Source organism: Calidris pugnax, unplaced genomic scaffold (genome assembly GCF_001431845.1).
Source record: "Calidris pugnax isolate Ruff unplaced genomic scaffold, ASM143184v1 scaffold289, whole genome shotgun sequence".
In the NCBI taxonomy this organism is placed as follows: domain Eukaryota; kingdom Metazoa; phylum Chordata; class Aves; order Charadriiformes; family Scolopacidae; genus Calidris; species Calidris pugnax.
Window position 1 is genome coordinate 376,096 of NW_015091339.1, and position 20,981 is coordinate 397,076.

General features: G+C 48.8%; 1 protein-coding gene across 5 annotated transcripts in view; it reads right to left on the bottom strand.

The window, feature by feature from the left end:
- The window catches only part of LOC106899270 (collagen alpha-1(VII) chain-like), a 136,546-nt gene that overhangs the window by 92,620 nt on the left and 22,945 nt on the right, over positions 1-20,981 (bottom strand). For all 5 annotated transcript variants that reach the window (XM_014961016.1, XM_014961018.1, XM_014961019.1 and 2 more), the window contains exons 5-19: positions 20,011-20,104; positions 18,778-18,951; positions 17,635-17,795; positions 16,050-16,179; positions 14,006-14,122; positions 13,312-13,467; positions 11,029-11,145; positions 8,540-8,686; positions 8,211-8,330; positions 7,426-7,584; positions 5,335-5,463; positions 4,874-5,023; positions 3,020-3,157; positions 2,307-2,453; positions 1,290-1,409 (exon numbers count right to left, since the gene is read on the bottom strand). In XM_014961016.1, coding sequence (XP_014816502.1) covers positions 1,290-1,409; positions 2,307-2,453; positions 3,020-3,157; positions 4,874-5,023; positions 5,335-5,463; positions 7,426-7,584; positions 8,211-8,330; positions 8,540-8,686; positions 11,029-11,145; positions 13,312-13,467; positions 14,006-14,122; positions 16,050-16,179; positions 17,635-17,795; positions 18,778-18,951; positions 20,011-20,104 — 2,059 coding nt within the window. The remainder of the gene's footprint in view (positions 1-1,289; positions 1,410-2,306; positions 2,454-3,019; positions 3,158-4,873; positions 5,024-5,334; positions 5,464-7,425; positions 7,585-8,210; positions 8,331-8,539; positions 8,687-11,028; positions 11,146-13,311; positions 13,468-14,005; positions 14,123-16,049; positions 16,180-17,634; positions 17,796-18,777; positions 18,952-20,010; positions 20,105-20,981) is intronic.

Genomic DNA, 20,981 nt, shown 5'->3' on the forward strand with positions numbered 1-20,981 from the left:
ACTTACAGATCGATATTTTAACAGCATGGCACAGGAGGGGAACAGTTGCATTAGATCACTTAAATCACCCTAGAGAACCCAATGTTCAGTTACCTAATCACTTATCCATAATATGTAGAGCAAAAAAAAAATAATGATGCTACCACAGGAGACTTCATCCTGAGTGACATATGCTGCTAGTCTTAAGCTGCCAATACCAAAATGTCCTTGGAATTAAAAAAAATTAAAGCTGACGGGCTGGTAACTCAAAAAAGCACTGCAGGGAGTGCAGGGGAATTGTGTCAGATTCGTTTTCTTTATTGATTTGTGAAGATGAACTGATCCCTAGCAAAAAGTTAGTGGCTGAAGCAACAACGGCAGGAGACTTGCTATATTCAAAGGGGTTTAAGGCCCGCTCCAGGAAAAAAAAAAATCATAAAAAACCTGGTGCTTTCAAAGGGCAAACCCTGTAAGGCCAAATCAACTGGAAAAAGAAATAGACGCTAGAAATTGTGAGCAAGGAATGAGAAAGTTTTAAAAGCTCTTTACTATATTGTCAGTTAGGTTGACGGTTGGACAAGATGATCTTTAAGGTCCCTTCCAACCTAGAAGATTCTGTGATTCTATATAGCAAAGCTTTTAAACAGGTAAGAATTAAAGCTGTACAGATGAGAAAAAACAACCTTTTTTTTTAGTTCACTGTGTCTATCCCTGATGGACGGGTGATAGTGACTCCAGAGGAAGAGAGACTGATAATGCCAACCAGTGGGTTTCTTTCCTAAGCAATTTTCACATCTCCTTGTTCTTCCCCTGAGAATTTTGCAATGGCCAAATGGGTCACCTCGTCAGCCTCCTCAGTGGGCCAGCTGCCATTTTCCCCCCTCTTTTTCCCCCAAACGAAGAAGCTGAGATGAAGGGACATGATGTATGGAAGCCCCCAGGGTCAACACTCCATTCTCTTGCCATAAAAGGTCCAGATGGGTTCAAAAGAAGGAACAGTGTTGGTGCCACCAGTGATGGCATCGTTTACCCCAGGTGAAACTAGGCAGCACTTGGAGAAACAAGCCATAACACTTGAAGGAAACAGTAGACACTTAAGGCTGGTGGTGGAAAGAAATTTCCCCTTTAAAATCTTCCTTTTTGCATCTTCTGCAGCATCAGCCGGCTCTAAGACCAGGTACTGAATCAGACAGACCACAGGAGCATGTCCAAGCTCCATCCCCAAATCTCTTTGGGTGATGGGGCAGCTCAGGACAGGAGAAGACCAAATTACAAACCACCCTTCCTTCTCCCACCAAAAAAGACATTACCTGAGGACAGGCGCCATGTTAATAGATAAGTGGATGCCCCAGGAACAGCTGTCCATGTCAGCAAAACGCTGGTCTCCGCAGCCTCCTGCACCATGAACTCAGTCACTTTGGGTAAATCCACTGTTAGAGAAGAAAGAAACAAAGCTTAGGGTGGGCAGAAGCTACCACTGAGAGCTTGACTGAGCTGAAAAGAAGCTGATGCATCCTTTGGGAGGCTCAAATCCTCAAATCAAAGGCAAAAAGTCCAGATAGAAATGATGAACACGAAGCACATCTCTGCTATGCTTGTCCACAGCTCCAGCTGCTGGTGAATCTTTCAGATGACATCTACTCCAGGATGCAAAGATGTGTGTGCCAGGAAATACATCAGCAAATGGCTTTGGAGACCTTCTGCCTCCTAAGGAGTCCCTGCAGCACTTTAGGGATTTTCCAGAAAGCTGAAGCAGATCAGATCCTCAGCTGGTGGGAATTCATGGAGTTTTAGCAAATAACTGTTGGCAGGTCTTCAGCCTGGACTGTGAGGTGTTTCTCTAAACTGATTGTGAAATTTGAGTTGTTAAGTTGGGCAATAAAGCTTTTGCCTGCTCGCTTGGGCCAGATGCTCATGCTGACTCCACACCCCGCATCTTATCTCCAAATCTGCCTATTCTGCAGCATCAATCAAGTCGCACGACACCACAACGTCATGAGTGATGTTTGCCTTTATCTACTGAAAGTGGTCAAGATATTGTAACTACAGAGGTAATTCCAAGATAATGTGTCACAAAAATGGCATCTCGTGATGATTATTGGCCTGGGAAGACAGGCAAAGTCCCAACATTTCTTAGAAATAAGTAGAAAGGACCAATGTATGATTTCTGGTATTCTGGCTGGTGGGACCTGAGAAGTAGTAAGGTGTCCAACAGGCAATACTGCCCTTTTTCCATCCTCACCTCCCATCAGAGCCCCCAAGAAGAGATGGCCTCCAGCACTAACGTGGAGGTGGCTCTTGTCCTCACCCAGTGGTTCTGTACTCACAAGTTTTGGCTGTGAGGAGTGTGGGGCTTCCCTCCTGTCCCCCGATCATTGCAGACATGCAGATGGTGTAGGTGGTGCTCTCCTTCAGGTTGGAGATCGTGAAGGAGACCGTCTCTGCTGCAACCACCTGGGAGGTTTCCAAGCCACCTGAGAGAAGCCATTCAAAAAAGCAACCAGTGTTACTTAGAAAGGGCAGGGAAATTGCTATTAATTATTGTTACAGCACTTTCCTCCCATATACCTTACGAGATCTCACCAGGGAGGAGTGTTACGTGCCAACTTTGCATGTTGGGAAACTGAGGCACGGGCAGGTGAGAGATCTGGTCACAAAGACATCACATACACTGCTGGAAGGGAACAACTTCTCTGATTTCCCAAATCCCAGCCCCAGGGAGGAGTGTTACGTGCTAACTTTGCACGTGGGGAAACTGAGGCACAGGCAGGTGAGAGATCTGGTCACAAAGGCATCACATACACTGCTGGAAGAGAACAACTTCTCTGATTTCCCAAATCCCAGCTGTGCCTCTATCCAACAGATCTCTTTGTGAATGACTAAAACATGGCTCAGTTACAGGGCTTCAACCTTCTCCCATAGACATTACAGAACCCATCTACCCTGATTGTGTGAGGGAAAAAGGGATGACCTCCTATTTTTTGGGGTTCCTTGTGCTCTCTCCTCATACTGCACCTCACCAAGAGAACAGGACTCTTACCATTGAACGGCGCCCAGGATATCTTATAATGAGTTACCCCAGGAAGTCTCCTCCAAGACAGCTTCAAGCTATTTACGCCGGTGTCAGTAATCCTCAGATCTTCAACGGCCTGGATGGGGTTGGAGTCTGCAAGAGGCGCTGCGAAAATTCACCAGGATGAGATGTCTGAAGTAACAGCCCAAATTACGCAGAGTTCATGGCTCTAAGCTATGGCACTGAAGAAAGATTTGGGTATTTATGCAATATCTACTTTCCAGACATTATCCAGGGATGCCAGGCTGCATTTCCTAATGAATCCATGGAAAGGAGCACTGTGCAGTTAAGACGAGGGATCTCATCCACATCTCTTACCACCTGCACCAAACTCTGGTGACACAACACAGGGAGGTGACCAAGAGGGGACAGATCATAGAAACATAGAATGTTTTGTGTCGGAAGGGACCTTTAAAGGTCATCTAGTCCAACCCCTCTGCATTAAGCAGGGACATCTTTAACCAGACCAGATTGCTCAGAGCCTCATCAAGCCTGACCTTGAATGTCTCCAGGGACGGGGCCTCCACCACCCCTCTGGGCAATCTGTTCCAGTGTCTTACCACCCTAAAGAACTTCTTCCTAATGTCTATCATCCAGATGCATCTTCAAACACCACAGGAACCTGTGGTTCAAATGAACTCACATGAGAAAGACATTGAAAGTACCCAGGACCCCAAGTTTGAAGAGGAAGAGCCACAAATCAAGGAATGGCAGACCTCAAGAGTGCATGCTGCTGAGTTGTTCCTGAGTGGTGTTGGCAGAGAGGCTCCTACCTTCCTGAGATGGCACTGATAAATACATGATAACATGCTTTGGGGAGCACGTTAATACATCCAGGGTTGCCTACCTATGCCAAGCCAAGTTTAACATGCCAGAAGGACGTGTTCACTCCTACCTACCTTCATCCAGCCTACAAGGCCAGGCTGGATGGGGCCTTGAGCATTTTAAAGAACTTCTTCCTAATGTCTATCATCCAGATGCATCTTCAAACACCACAGGAACCTGTGGTTCAAATGAACTCACATGAGAAAGACATTGAAAGTACCCAGGACCCCAAGTTTGAAGAGGAAGAGCCACAAATCAAGGAATGGCAGACCTCAAGAGTGCATGCTGCTGAGTTGTTCCTGAGTGGTGTTGGCAGAGAGGCTCCTACCTTCCTGAGATGGCACTGATAAATACATGATAACATGCTTTGGGGAGCACGTTAATACATCCAGGGTTGCCTACCTATGCCAAGCCAAGTTTAACATGCCAGAAGGACGTGTTCACTCCTACCTACCTTCATCCAGCCTACAAGGCCAGGCTGGATGGGGCCTTGAGCAACCTTCTCTAGTGGGAGATGTCCCTGTCCATGGCAAGGGGGTTGGAACTCGATGATCTTTGACGTCCCTTCCAACCCAAACCATTCTATGATTCTATGATTCTGCTCATGCAAACAGCCCTGGATTATTGCTACCAGCTACTCATGTCACCCCACCACCAACGTGCAAGGCACAGGACCATGAATTCAGCCTTTGCTTCCCAACAGAAAGAGGGTCGTTCTGCCGGGACATACCTGTGCGGTGAGTCAGAGTCACCTCTGGTCCCTCAGTCTTGTTGAAGACAGCCTGAACGCTGACTTTATACAGGGTGTTGGGCAGTAACTGGTCAATCTGGTAAGCCAGCACCCTACTGCCCAGGTACTGAGTCTTGGCAACCTGTTTTTCTGTAAAAAAAAAGTGAGGGCTACTCATGTCATCCCACCATCAACGTGCAAGGCACAGGACCACGAATTCAGCTTTTGCTTCCCAACAGAAAGAGGGTTGTTCCGCTGGGACATACCTGTGCGGTGAGTCAGAGTCACCTCTGGTCCCTCAGTCTTGTTGAAGACAGCCCGAACGCTGACTTTATACAGGGTGTTGGGCAGTAACTGGTCAATCTGGTAAGCCAGCACCCTACTGCCCAGGTACTGAGTCTTGGCAACCTGTTTTTCTGTAAAAAAAAAAGGGAAAGTTTGAGAGCCTGCAGCTCACCAGTGAGGCTGGTGGCATCCCCCTCCAAAGGAAATAGCCATTCCTTTCTCTACTACTCTTTCAGATCTTTGGGGATTACCTTCATAAATAGAAGTGCACAAATACAAACAGGGAAAGAGCCATCACAAACAGACGTGGGCTGAGGAGCATGTTTCTCAATAGATCTCTTTCCTACCCCAGGCAGTAGATGAGAAGTTTGGAAAGATGGCTCCCATGGCCATGGCACGAGTCTGTGCCAGGAACAAATATGTGCACCCTTTGTCTCCTCACCTTTTTCTGCTCCCACAGGGCTCCAGGTGACTTTGAATTTGGTGGCAGCTGCTGTGGCACTCCACACCAGAGACAGGCTTGTGCTGGTGTAGGACATCACCTTGAAATTGGAGACGTAGCCAAGAGGAGCTGCAAGGTGAAGACAGCATCAGACTACTGTCCAACAGGGCTAATTGTTGTCAGTGTAATAATAAGGCCAAAATTATGTAAAAGAGTTAAAAGTTGTATCTCTGCTTATCCTCAGTGTCTGATTGCCCTCATCTTGTGAGACACCACTATAATAAGGCCAAAATTATGTAGAAGAGTTAGAAGTTGTATCTCTGCTTATCCTCAGTATCTGATTGCCCTCATCTTGTGAGACACCACTTTGCACTGCTTGAGGTGGTGGAATCTCTGTCTCTGGAGACATTCAAAACCCACCTGGACATGTTCCCATGTGACCTTCTCTGGGTGACCCTGCTCTGCCAGGGGGTTGGAATAGATAATCTCCAGAGGTCCCTTCCACAGAATCACATGGGGTTGGAAGGACCTCTGGAGATCATCTAGTCCAACCTCCCCGCCAAAGCAGGTCCACCCAGAGCAGGTTGCACAAGAACTTGTCCAGGTGGGTTTTGAATGTCTCCAGAGAAGGAGACTCCACCACCTCTCCGGGCAGCTTGTTCTAGTGCTCTACCACTCTCACAGTAAAGAAGTTCCTCCTCACATTTAGGTGGAACTTCTTATGTTCATGCTTGTGCTCGTTTCCTCTTGTCCTGTCACTGGGCACCACTGAAAAAACCCCATATCATTCCGTGATTGTCTGAGGTCTGGGCCCCGTGGGTACATTGTACTTCTCTTAGTACTGAGGAGTGTATTCTGCACTAGATCCAGGTGGGAGCATCTCTGCAAGTCCAGGACAGGGATCCAGGGAGTTGTGGAATCTAGGTCCCAGTGCTGCCACACTGCCTGCAGGATGAAAAATCCACCCAGAGCTCCCACAGATGCTGAACACCAGTGTCAGTCCATGCCCACTCTTCACAAGGGTCAGCCCATCATCTCCATACTGTATCCCGGGGTTGCTAATCACCTTCTGCCACTTTTAAACCTCTCTGAGGATACATCTAGTACTGTACAAATCTCACCTCTGCTTTCTGATCACCACGCTCAGCATTGCTGCCTCTGACTCCTCCAAGATGCGGCAAGTTTGAAGTTGTCCATAGAAGGACAAGCTGTGGCCATCAACTAGACCATTGTCTTTCCCCATTTGCATCTGCTGCCTCTTTCCAGAGCTCCCACAGATGCTGAACACCAGTGTCAGTCCATGCCCACTCTTCACAAGGGTCAGCCCATCATCTCCATACTGTATCCCGGGGTTGCTAATCACCTTCTGCCACTTTTAAACCTCTCTGAGGATACATCTAGTACTGTACAAATCTCACCTCTGCTTTCTGATCACCACGCTCACCATTGCTGCCCTTGACTCCTCCAAGATGCAGCAACTTTGAAGTTTTCCATAGGAGGACAAGCTCTGGCCATCAACCAGACCATCGTCTTTCCCCATTTGCATCTGCTGCCTCTTTTCTGGGTAACCTGATGTTCCAGCACAGCCCTTTGGACTCCCCCCTTCATTGAGGCAGGGGACAGCCCTTGTCACCAGGCAGGAAGGACCACATTAGGAAGTTCCTCTCTCTTTATCTCCCTATGGCTCCCTACAGCAGAATTTACACAAGTCTCATCTCTTTTCCAGCTGGACTCTTTAACAATGTTGAAGACTTTGGCCACTGATCTGGATTTTGGGATGCCTGGAAGCTCTGTGTGCTCGGATCAGCCAGTTGATATCTGAAGTTCTGCCCAAGCCCATGGCACATGAACTGCAGAGCATGTTGGCTCCAGTTTGCATCTGAAGACTCCCAGGCAGAAAACCCACAGCCTTTGGGATTCACAACAGGTCAGCAGGACAAAGGACCACCACCATGGTGCCCCTGACATGAGGTGATGGGAGTGGGGTGCAGGAAGCACGGTGTAAGGGCGCTGTAGGGATAGACAAGACTGAACCAGCCACACGAGGGTTGTGTGCTGTGGTAGCTACTTGAACATCTTGCCTGTACTCACATGTCCTGGCTGAGGTTGTGATCCCTGGTCCTTCCACGGAGCCAAAGAGCACGTAGAGGGAAATCACGTACTCGGTGTCATGGGCCAGGTTGCGGAGCTGGTAGGCTGTGATTGACCTGTTGAGGGCCAGCTGGCGAGGACGGTCTTTGCCAAAGAACTCTTTCAAAGGGAGAAAATAAAATAGAAGAGGCTAAAAACTCTCTGGAGAGCAGCTTTGTTGCATACTGGGAAAGACATCATGTTTTCCTTGGCAGTCCATCTCTGACCCAGCTGAACCTCTGCTGAGGGACACCCTTGTGGGAGCTGGGGCAAGAGAGACTTCTCCAGTGGTTATTTATTTGGTATTTTGGATGACTAAAGGATCCAAACCAGCTGAGAAGAACTGAAGCAACCAAACCAGGTCTCACATCCAGGGCCCACAGTAATGTGGTGCAGTCCAGGAGTGACTCCAACATGTGCTCTGCCCTTCCCCAGCATCTCCAGGGAGTTGCAAAGCCCCTGTCTGGATGACCAGGAAAGGTGGTGTAAGACTGATGCACCCACTGGGATACGTGTTGGGCTGGGGTCAGGCTGAACGTAGTCACTGCAGGGACCCTGCCTGCTGGAACTTCAGGCCAGGTCCAGGAATAATTTCTGGTTTCAGTTCATGTTCTGAAGTTGTGGGAGAGGCTGCTCAGGCCAATTAATGAGCTGAACCTGCTCCAATGTCCACCAACCCTGAGGTTCCCTGTGCCTTATCTCCCATGCTACAAAAGGAGGTGGAGGTGATGCAGGCTGGATCTCACCTGGTGTAGGACCCCAAGCCACTCGATACCCAGTGGCCCCAGCAACTGAGTCCCAGGAGACCAGAGCACTGTTGGTAGATATCTCAGTCACTTTCAGCATCTGGACGGTGCTCGATGCCACTGCAAGACAGCAAAGTTGACCAATGACATCAAGATCCAAACAGCTTCTAAGTGGCTCCCAAAAACTGTAATGACCCAGAATTCTTTCTGCACCTGATGACAGAGCAAGGTGGTGACTACAAATAACACCAGCTCTGTGCTGCCAGCACAACCCGGCCCTCATCCATGTCTGCTTTGGTTGGCTTCCATCTTTGCTGCAGGGCACTCACCCGTCGTTGCTTTGCTGCTCACCACTGGTCCCTCGACGTCCCCAAAGATGGGGTTGATGGTAACAGTGTACTCCGTGCCAGGCTGCAGCCCCTGGATCATGTAGTAGCTGTAGGTGTTGCTGAGGTTCACATCTTGGATGCTGCCCTCTGCAAAAGGAAACAATGCCAGGGCTCCTCTGGGTCAAACCAAGGAGGAGCACCCTCCTTGGGTGTCCTTGTCTGGGAGGGCGGTGGGCAATCACGCAAACAACCACATGAGAACCACACAGATGGGTGAGATTGAATGGCATTTCATCCTCGTGGCTTGCACATGTGCCAGCATGGTCCCCAGGCTGAAGATGGGATAGGACAACAAGTCTTGGTTGAGGAGCTAACGTATATACAGGTAGAAATAACCCACAGCCACTCAGGTAGACCTCAGTGATCACCAGAAGGTCAAGGCAACTCATGGCTTTGCAGGCCAAAGAAAATAAATCAGGTAACAACCCACAAATGGCCACATATTGGTCAATGAGCAATCCTGTAAGAAGGTCCACGCTCTGCCCAGCCCAGGGTGACTCGGTACTGGAGTCATCTTGCCTTCCCTGCAGGACACTGAAGCCAACAGATGTCACGAAAGATGTTTTCTCCTTTCAGTATCCTTGTTGTGGACCACAAACTGCTCAGCTAAACCTCTTGACGTGGCAGGAGAAGAGTTAAAACCTAATCCCTAGGGATCACACCCTGTTTCAGAGGGGCAGAGAGGTGTAGGCAGCAGTATGTTTGGGGTTTGGGGAGGAGAAGCTGCCGTTTGCAGTTTGGTCACTGGAGGGTGCCATGTCCCCATCTTCTGCTCCACCAGCACCCTGAGCCCCATCCCCCTTCTCCCACCCCCCTCCAAGGACTTTCCACCTCAGCTGCTCGTTTGTGTTTCTCCATTCTCCGTCTTGGAAGTCAGAGAAGAAAAATCAAACCCTTCCAGTGCCTGCGACGGCTGCACGGGGATGGGCAGAAGGTGTCTCCATCCCAACGCCACTGCATCCATAAGGCATGGCCCTGGGATGGGACAGAATGTGGGAGGAGGACCCCAATAGGGCGCAGCCGTGAGGGTGGGCTGCCCCTTGGGATTTTTGCCACCCTTGGACTTGGGGTGAACCTGTATCAGGTGAAAGAGCTGCTTGGAAAGAGCAAAGCTGGAGCTCATCCATAAGGCATGGCCCTGGGATGGGATGGAATGTGGGAGGAGGACCTCACAGGGCCCAGCGGTGAGGGTGGGCTGCCCCTTGGGATTTTGGCCACCCTTGGACTTGGGGTGAACCTGTATCAGGTGAAAGAGCTGCTTGGAAAGAGCAAAGCTGGAGCAGAGATGAGGTGCTGCTTTGCCTGAGGGTCTCCTGCACTGTCCCCTCAAGAAGGGGTGTCCCCACTTCAAAGACCTGGCAGGCTGAGGATGTGCCTGACCCATTTCTAGCTGGGGTATCGAGCAAGGACTGGGCAAACAGCTGAGTTTTGGGGTGTGCCATGATTTTTTTTCTGGAGAGCCATTCATTACAAAGCAATAAAAACGGTTTTATATCTTCCCTGTAAAGAATTTTCCTTTCTGATGACCTTTCTGGAGAGACATTCATTAAAAAGCAATAAAAACAGTTTTCTATCTTGCCTGTAAAGAATTTTCCTTTCTGATGACCTTCAGAGGTGTTCTCCAGCTAACAGCCCCCCCTCCCCTGGTGGGAGATGTCTCTTAATTTCATAACCAGGGGAAATGAGCCTGAGGAGAGTGTGCTATTTATTCAAAGGCTGTGATGGAGCCCAGGTGTCCTGACATCCCACCTTGTCTTTGAACCACAGAAACATCCATCTCCCAAGGCCAAAATATGCCACCAAACCTGAATTTCTAACGTCTGCTCCCCCACACCAGCAATGAAAATATGTTTGGGTTCGGGGCAGGGAGGAGGCTCCAGCTGCAAATGCAGATTTGTCTTCAGACACCAAAATTTTTCTGAGAACAAGGAAGCATTATGGGATGGGAAGCTGGGGGATGAAGCCAGGCCTTGGCACTGCAGAGAGGAACGCAACGAGCATGAGCAATTCCAGTCTGTACTTGTCACCCCAAAAAAGGGGGTACCCCAGATGCTCAGGGGCTTCACCAGCTTCTCTCCAGCTATTAATGCTTTTCAGAGCTACCCAGGTCCAGTAAATCTGGCATTAATCCCACGTTAACAAGGCTGGATACTTTTAAACCTGCTTTATGTAGAGCCAGAGCAGGTATTTTTGCATCCATGGTGGAGTTCACCATCAACCAACCCATAGGATGGATCTCTGTTGCGAGCTGCTGATTTATCCCCACGTGCAGAAAACTCCAACATCCACAAAACTTGTTTTCCTCCAGCTTCTTGTTGCAGGTATGGACACAGAAGGTGTGAGTGCACCCAATGCCTTGGGGACCTCACAGCTTCTCTTCCTCCATGTCCCTGCTCACTAACACACACACCCCATTCCTGAGTCTCTACCTGCTGATGTCCAGGTGAGCCTGTACCCCGTTGCTCCCCGGATGGGTGTCCACCTTGCCTGGAGCGTGTTGGTGGTCTCATTCTGCAGCAAGATGCTTTTCACGGGCAGGAGCTTCACTGGAAGGAGGACAAGGGACAAACCTTTCAGAGCACCTACTTGCCAGTGGAGGACTTTGCTGGCTGCCCTCCCTGCCTTGCTCTCCCTCCAGCCTGCCTGCCACCAGAAGAGGGACTTACAAGGGCTCCTGTCCTCCCTGACAGGCTCAAGGCATCTCATAAAACATATCTGTGACCATTGCTTTCCAGGACCAACACCTCTACTGCACCACCTCGCTTGCTTTATGCAACGTTGGCGCAAAACAGGAGGGCAGAAGAGGCTTTGGTAGATCTCCTACCCCTCCTCCCAAGCAGCATGATGGTGTTCAAGGGTGTCCATGCCCATGCACATGATGGGGAAAGAGCAGGGCTCAAGGTTGGAGTTAGGAAGGACCTGCTGAACCCTGCCCCTTTGATGTCCATGGAGCTGCATGTCCTGGTTTGAGCAACATGGGATTAATTACTCTTTCAGTAATTTTACTTGTCAGTGAGGTCTCCTCTAATGCTTGGGAAAACTGCACTTTTAGAAGACTCTAGTGTCTGAATTTCTGAAAATATTTACTTTCTAGCCAGTTATGGTATGTGGGTTCCAAGGTCCCAGTGTTTTTGAGTTAGTCAGGTGCAGGGATGAGGAGGAGCGAGACCTGGGCATTTGACCCCAGTTGGCCAACAGGATAATTTCAGAGCATGACCATCACATTCAATATAAATTAGAAAGTCTCGCCCTCTCTCCCTTGATGGCTGCCATCCTGAGAACTTCTTGCCCCAGTGCTGGACCTCTGAGCCCTTCCTTTCCTCCCAGAGCTGCAGCACTTGCAGTGTCCCACATTGGCTGTCCCTGCTGGGAGTGCCCAGCTTCCTGTGATGGATAGTCCTTGTATATTTTATATTAATATTGGGATGAGAGGCTTTGGTAGATCTCCCACCCCTCCTCCCAAGCAGCATGATGATGTTCGAGGGTGTCCATGCCCATGCACGTGACGGAGGAAGAGCAGGGCTCAAGGTTGGAGTTAGGAGGGACCTGCTGAACCCTGCCCCTTTGATGCCCATGGAGCTGCATGTCCTGGTTTGAGCAACACGGGATTAATTACTCTTTCAGTAATTTTACTTGTCAGTGAGGTCTCCTCTAATGCTTGGGAAAACTGCACTTTTAGAAGACTCTAGTGTCTGAATTTCTGAAAATATTTACTTTCTAGCCAGTTATGGTATGTGGGTTCCAAGGTCCCAGTGTTTTTGAGTTAGTCAGGTGCAGGGATGAGGAGGAGCGAGACCTGGGCATTTGACCCCAGTTGGCCAACAGGATAATTTCAGAGCATGACCATCACATTCAATATAAATTAGAAAGTCTCGCCCTCTCTCCCTTGATGGCTGCCATCCTGAGAAGAATTAGAAAGTTCACTGAAGAGTTCTCGCTCTCTCTCCCTTGATGGCTGCCATCCTGAGAAACACGGGATTAATTACTCTTTCAGTAATTTTACTTGTCAGTGAGGTCTCCTCTAATGCTTGGGAAAACTGCACTTTTAGAAGACTCTAGTGTCTGAATTTCTGAAAATATTTACTTTCTAGCCAGTTATGGTATGTGGGTTCCAAGGTCCCAGTGTTTTTGAGTTAGTCAGGTGCAGGGATGAGGAGGAGCGAGACCTGGGCATTTGACCCCAGTTGGCCAACAGGATAATTTCAGAGCATGACCATCACATTCAATATAAATTAGAAAGTCTCGCCCTCTCTCCCTTGATGGCTGCCATCCTGAGAACTTCTTGCCCCAGTGCTGGACCTCTGAGCCCTTCCTTTCCTCCCAGAGCTGCAGCACTTGCAGTGTCCCACATTGGCTGTCCCTGCTGGAAGTGCCCAGCTTTCTGTGATGGATAGTCCTTGTATATTTTATATTAATATTGGGATCAATACTGGTTCTTTAGTACTATCAATGTTAATTATCTAGTCTTATTCTACTAAATCTGTTCATATTTCAACCCTCAGGTTTCCTTGTTTTCTCCTCATTCCCCTTCCCGGGTGGGGAGGGCTCATCAGGTGATAGAATAATTGTCTAAACAACAATAAATTGTTGTGGGTTCCTCAAAATATAACACTGCAGCACTCACCAACTGTGAGGTGCTTATCAACAACAAAGGGTGTGGAACACAGTGCCCCGGGGCAAAAAGGGACCAGTGATCAAGTCAAACCTCTTACATGTTCTCCCCACAGCAGCCACAGGCTGGCTGGGGCCCTGGGGGTACACGGCGTAGATGCTGATGCTGTATTCTCTGTCCTCCTGCAAGTTCTCCAGCACGTGGGATGAGACATCACCCCGCAGAACCTGCTCGTAGGTCATTCCTGGTCTGTTGGCTGCAAAATCAAGAAGAGTGATGGTGAAGCCTTCCAACTGCCTATCTATGTCCCATGGTGATGTCTTCACAACATGGTGAAGAGTATGGATAGGAGCTGTTTCAAGTGCATGGTTGAAGATCCCCCAACCCATGTGATGTTGATGAGAGTTATATCTGTAGCTAAAGCTGCCTCAGCCCTCCAGATCTCACAGAGGTGAGTGTGAACAATACCAAAGGTTTGAACTCACCCCACATCCACACCAAAGCAGGCATTTGAGTATGAAAAACCTCCATAGTAGGTCTGGATGTGACAGTGCAAATGCGTACAAGGCATCCACAGCACCATCCCCATCTTCTTCAAAAGAAAGTCCTTCAAAGGACTCTCCTCCTCTGTCCTGGGGAAACCCAACTGTCTGGAAGAGGCTAACTTGGCCTCCTTCCACAGTAATGCCATGAGCTCTGTGGTGCTTTGTTCCTTGGACAAAATGGCCTCTTTCCTGTCCTCGGGTCACTGCTCCTTTTAAAGCAAACTCCAAGAAAAATTGATAAAATCTTACCTCTGGGGATGTAGATCTTGTAGCCCTCCAGCTTGCCAAGCGGAGGTGTCCAAGCCACCTTCAAGCTAAAAAGTCCTTCTTCTATCACACGGAAATTAGTGACTGGAGGCACAGGTGCTGTGGGGCACAAAAACAGGGCAGAAAATGATGTGTGAAAAGTGCTGGAATAACGTGCCGTGGCAAAGACCCTTGGAAAAATCTTCTGTTTTCAAGGACAAAGAGACACAAAAGTGAGCAGCACCAGTTCTCCCTATTCTCTCAGCTGAATCCTCAAAAGAAGCCACTGATCCCTCTACCAAATCCTTGTCTGTTTGAAAAGTGAGCTGAAAACCCACAGGGCAGAGTGCTTATGGGCTTCCTCCTTGAACAGTGTTGAGAACTGTGAAATAACCACCCACAAGGCATTTCCTCCTGAGCAGAGAAAACTCCACAGTGGCTTCATGGAGACTGAGCAAGGACACATGAATCAAATGCTACTTGGGCCTATGGTCACAGCTCCTACAAAGAGGAGCCCATTTTGATCCATCCAGCCATGACAGACAGATTTATGGCTTCTGCCTCCGGCTTCATGTTGAGAATAATAAAAGAAGAGATCAAATGTCTTTATTTCCACCTATGAAGACATTCCATCTTATTTCTGGAAAGTATATATGAATCAACCTCATTGAGGCATTTAATTTATTCATCCTGTTGGAGATCTTCCCTCAAGAAGACAAACAATTTAAGACATTGCAGGGGGTGGGGGAAGAAACAAAAGACAAGGAAGAAAGGAATAATTCTTTTCAAAAAACCTTGGGCAAAGCAAACATGGCACTTCATGGAAAACAGGGAGGGAAGCAGAATTAGTGCACCACTCCAACTCTTGACGCCCCTTAAAGCAGTGCAGAGACTTCTGGGACAAAACCTGTTCCATCCATCACATCTGACCTAGTGCCTTGCACTCCAGGGTTTGGCCAAGACTGAATTTGCTCCTTTGTTTCCAACAACCTTGTCATTACAGCCAGCCATGGGACAGCAAAGGAATTTGGCAGGGCAGGCTGAAATCCAGAAGAAGCCTAGATCATTTCATGGGACCAGAGTTCACTACTAGGGGCACTTCCTTAAGGCCATGATCATACCACCTTGAATGAAAAGAAGCCCTAATTGCATGCATAGTGCCAAACAAAACCTTTTGGGCCACCCACTTCTGAAACAAGGTGTTTAGAGTATACATCTCACCATAGAACTCACAGAATCATAGAATCACAGAATGGTTTGGGTTGGAAGGGACTTTAAAGATCATCCAGTTGCAAACCCCCTGCCCTGGGCAGGGACACCTCCCACCAGACCAGGTTGCTCAAAGCCCCCTCCAACCTGGTCTTGAACCCCTCCAGGGATGGTGCAGCCACAGCTTCTCTGGGCAACCTGGCCCAGGCTCTCACAACCCTCACAGCAAAGAAGTTCTTCCCCAGATCTCATCTTAATCTCCCCTCTTTCAGTGTCAAACCCTTCCCCCTCCTCCTATGGCTCCCCTCCCTCATCAAGAGTCCCTCCCTGTCTCTCCTGGAGCCCCTTTAGGGACTGGAAGGGGCTCCAAGGTCTCCCCAGAGCCTTCTCTTCTCCAGGCTGAACAACCCCAACTCTCTCACCCTGTCTTCATAGGAAAGGTGCTCCAGCCCTCCGATCATCTTTGTGGCCTCCTGTGCAACACATGTCTATGTTTCTCAGCCCATGGTCTCCAAAAGCTTTCTCATCCCGGGTACATGAGTGTTACATTAACTGAATCCCAGCCTGGAGTTGTTAAATCCTGCTGGTTATTAAACCAGACGATGTGAGCTCTCCAACAGGCTGCACCCTCTGCTTTCAAGTGGGTTAACCACATGGATTACTCTGCACCCACGCATGACCCTGCGCCCCACATCATGGACATTTGCACAGATGTTCCTTCTCCCCATTCCTACCTCCCCATCCCTCAACTCCTTACATGTATGGTTTTGGGTGGGTTTTTTTCCTGTGCCCACGCAGACAAGGAACACACAGGGATGACTGCAGAAGACACACTCACTTGTTTTCCCCTTGACAACCGCTGACTCCCCAACAGTATCTGCATAGATGGCCCTCACCGTGAAGACATACTTGGTGTTGGGTTTCAGATCAGTCACCAGCACGGTACTTTTGTCACCGTCCACCACAATCTGTCACACAGGGGGACAAAGGACACCGTTACACCTCCATGACAGTAGAAGACCCCCATGTTTGCAACAGATTAGGAAGATGAAGTTTCATATGTGATGTCTTTGATCTCCACGAGCAGAAGCCTCTTAAAACACACTAACTCAGAACACTGTGATCCCCAACTGATATCTGGTTCCACACTGGACATAGCATTGACACAGGACAGTGCCAAGGGTGGCAGAAAAAACCTCCATGAAAATAAGAGTGTGCATAAGTGTAAGGGTGGTTCTCAATTCCCTTAAAAAATGGAGGAAAAACAACGGTCTTTGGCAAAGACAGTTTCTTTTAAGCTCATAGAGGGAGATTTCAACATCACCTGAGGGCAAAAGCAGCAGAGACAACTTCTGTGTTTTCACTATGTTCTTATGAGATTCTAAAGCAGCCAAGGATGATTATTCTTGTTAAATACAATCTTAATAATTAATACAATTAATAATCTCAACCTTAATAATTTATGCTTTCATAGCTTTGTTCTATTATTAGAAATCAAAGCTTTTAGGCATACATTGTCTACCCTTCAATCTTGCCCTCGGACTTTGTGCAGCGACCGAGCTGAGCCAGAGCGAGCTGGCACACACAGCAGCATCCCTCACACGAGGACGTGGCAAATCCAAACCCAAAACACGCTGAGATCTTACCAAGATGAACAATCTTGGCAGCAAGAGGAACAGGGGATGTTGCTAAGGGGGCTGGATGGGCTTGAGAGGTGGAATCGTAGAGGTTATGAGGAGAAAGAATGCTTCCCATTGACCTGTTCTTATCCATCCCAGTGGAGTTTGTCCCAGTTTGTGCCATGTCCTTCTTCCACCCAACCTTAGAATCATAGAATGGTTTGGGTTGGAAGGGACCTCAAAGATCATCGAGTTCCAACCCCCCTGCCATGGGCAGGGACACCTCCCACTAAAGCAGGTTGCTCAAGGCCCCATGAACCTGGCCTTGAACACTTCCAGGCCTGGCCTTGAACACTTCCAGGCTTGAATACTTCCAGGTATGGGACAGGTGGGGGACCTTCCCCCACCCGTCACCAGAAACTCTATCTCACCACCACAGCAATGCCAAAATTAGCAGCCTTGAACACTTCCAGGCCTGGCCTTGAACACTTCCAGGCTTGAATACTTCCAGGTATGGGACAGGTGGGGGACCTTCCCCCACCCGTCACCAGAAACTCTATCTCACCACCACAGCAATGCCAAAATTAGCATCAGCAATCAAGACATCTGAAAATCTGATGGTGCATCTATAGACTTTCACTCCATGCGAGCAGCTTCAGGAATTTATGCCAATCCACCGGGAGGGCTGAGGGACACGGTGCCATCTCCTGCCCACGCTGTGCCACCAGCAGCCTCAGCAGAGGACTAAACCCTAACACCGGGACGGGCAAACTGGTGCTCTGCAAAATGGTAATGCCATTCTACCTGCTGCTGGTCTTCTGAAACGGGCTGCCCTGAAGGCAGCAAGGGATGCAGATGGACATGGTAGCCCGTCACCTTCCCCGTGGCTGGCATCCAGGTGAGTCTCAGCGTGCTGTGGCTGTGCTCACTGACATACAAATCCCGGGGGCCGACGATCTTCTCAGCTGCAAAAACAGAAAGGAGAGGCCTTTGGTTTGGACCGTGGTGGCACCAAGTGCTGGTTCATTGATGGAGTCAACCCATCCAATGCAAAAGAAGCCTTGGGTATAGATGGCACCTGCTTGGACTGAGAGTGCAGGAGCAGCTGGGATCTGCTTCCAGGCTAGAGCCACACAAGCAGGTTTTCTTTTGGCAAACTGCTTGACACCACAAGAAAGGAAAAACAAAACTCATTCTGGCTACATTTCTCTTGTGAGCACCTGCTTAACACACAGGGCATCGGGTCCTTCTGGCCCTTCTCCTTACTGCCACCACAGAATATTTGGCCAGAAATCTTGAACTCTCCATGAAATATCACAGGCAGCCCTGAAATGCTACAGAACCACAGAAAAGGGTAAAAATAAGATCCTCTAATGACTTGGACGAAGTTCCCTCAAGCTCTGCCCTACGCTTTTAACTAATTTCATGAGTTTGCGTGCCAAGAGTGGGGCAGGAATTGATTGTCACCACCTGATTTGCTGAAACATCAGTATCTGTTTGAGGAGAGATCTAGATGTCTTTTAGAATCTCTTTGGCTGCTCTTAGCATCTTCTGCAAGGAATTAAGTTCTTCCTAAAACCCTGAGCTGTGCTGCTGGAGTTGACCATGAGAGGTCCATCATGAAAGCCCCCACAGGGCAGAACTGCTGCCACAGCCCATTGCTGCTCCTTTTGTTTGAACCAGCAGCAAGACCTTCAGGATCCAGTATCACCAGAGAAAACGTGGAGATGCAGACACAAGCACAATACACAGGACCACTGCCCCCAAGAAACTGATGCTCCATGAGCTGGCTGTTCCTCTAGGGTCATCCAACCCCTAAAGCTCCCTTGTGATGAGCAGAGGGGACGTGGGAGGTCCATCTCCATGGTGTGGCTGGGACATCCAGGGACTGGGAAAGGACTGGTTCAAGCAAGTGGAAAGGAGGATAAAAGGGGAGCCCTGACGTACCTTGCACAGTCTGTTTGATGGGTCGTGGTGGCTCCGAGGCAGTGAAACAGAGCCTTCGAGAGAGTTTGGGGGCCACGTTATGGAGGAGGTGGAAATCTTCAACATAAAGCACATGCTCTGCAGTGGGCTCTGAAGCTATTGTGTTCAATTCATTCTTGTCAGCACCCTTAATCCCTAGATGAAGAAAAGAAGAAGAAAAAAAGGACATCAAACATCATCCCCAAGGCAGGCCAGGGATTGGCAAGGTCTGTCAAGAGCAAGCAGGAGCAATGTGAAGGCCTTTTGAGTTTCACACCAGCTTTTCAGTCACTCTGCCCATGGGGAAGGATGAAACAAGGAATAGAGACTCAAGTTGGACGGGCAGTGATGAAGCAGATGAAGCCATCAAAGAAAAGAGGTCAAGGTTTTCTCCAGAGGCATGTTAGAGATTGATCAGGGTAATTCGGCTGCTAATGGGCCAAGAGATGGAAAGTTCTCTTGGGGTGGAGAGTGAAAAGGAGCAGGACAGGACCTGGCCTCATCCTTCCCATTGGATACAGAGACATTTATGCTCTTCTGATGGATGAGCAGCCAACAGGATGTTGGGAGAGAGACTGTGGGAAAACTGGAGGGTTTTCCTGTGGTTGAATTTAAAACAAAGGGGGGAAAAAAAGCTCAACAACCCCACTGTGCTTAATTTTCACCTCAGATTTGCCCAAATAAGCTTGGTTTCTCTCTGTAACGAAACACCACCACCACCATCCCCCCCTTCTCCCCTGAAATGTTTGGTAAAGATTTGACTCATAATAAATGCTTTTGGGGGCAGGGAGGTGCTGAAACTTTTCCTCGCCCGTGGAGTTATTCTGATGGACATTTTTAACGTAGCTGAAGGCGGTCTCTGAACCCCATTAAGAGAAAGCTTCAAAAAGTGAAAACATTTCATTTTTGAAAATGTCACATCAAAACGTTTTGACTTCTATGGGACTATTTATTGAACTCCTCCTGAATTCGCAAGTAGTTTTCGCAGATGCAAACCCGCAGATTTCTGCTGAATAAATCAGCTATCGACAACGACAAAAAAACACCCAAGCACAGCACAGATGTGATTTTCCTGTCCTTGCAGTAGTTCTAGTGGTTGAGCCTGGGGATGGGTGCTGTTTTTAGAGGAACTTTCCCCAGTGTGTAGGTTGTGTGTGGGTGCACACACAGTATGGGGTGGAGATGCTCCACGTAACTCAGCGTGTCCATACGTACCTACGGCAAACACCGTCACCCCCAAATCCTGCAGGACCCGGGCTTCATCTTCAACTGAGTTGCTGGATTTTCCATCCGTGATCAAAACAACCACCTAGAAGAATCAGTGTCAGAGCCAGGGAATGAAGGAGCACGACATGAGGAGGTCACAGAGGCAGCTGGAGGATTTTCACACTAAGAAGTCAGATTTTGGAGGAAGTCCACCTCTCTAAAAGCATGGGCACTTGAAAATAAATCCTTTGATAACCCACACATCTGGGATAACTCAGGAAATAAGCTCTCATAAGCATGAGCTGGGAAGGAAACAGCTGATAAGTGCTGCTGCTCATGTCAGCATCTTCTGTGTGTCTCCTCCTGCCCAACTGTCTCTCACCTCTGCTTGGGTCCAGAAGGAGATTAATGCCACCACAGAGGATTCACCCCTAGAAGTCCACAAGAGCATCTCTTCAGCTCTTAAAGGAGGTCTCAGATGCACCCTGGACAACACACTTGGCCACTGGGCTAGAAGTCCACAAGAGCAGCTCTTCAGCTCTTAAAGGAGGTCTCATGCACCCTGGACAACACACTTGGCCACTGGCACCTGGATGGTGCTATCAGGTGCTAAAGAACTCTCTCAGCCACAGCCTGGGTTTAAATGACAGCCAAATCAGCAACCCAAACCAACCTTGCAATGTTTTGAGGGCAGTCCCGTGTCAGACCATGCAGCAGGAGATACGGCCAGCACATGGGATGATATAATGAACTCACAACCTGCTGCAACACCATTAAGCAGTTGAGGTGGTCCCACCTCTACATGTCCCACCTCTATCGTCACGTTCTCCTTCCTGCTATGGGACCCAAAACAGAGTGGTTTACACGTCCCACCTCTATCGTCATGTTCTCCTTCCTGCTATGGGACCCAAAACAGGTCTCATTGACCACACCAACAGCACAGGTTGGCATGCAGGATCTCAAAGCAGAAGAGAAGGTGC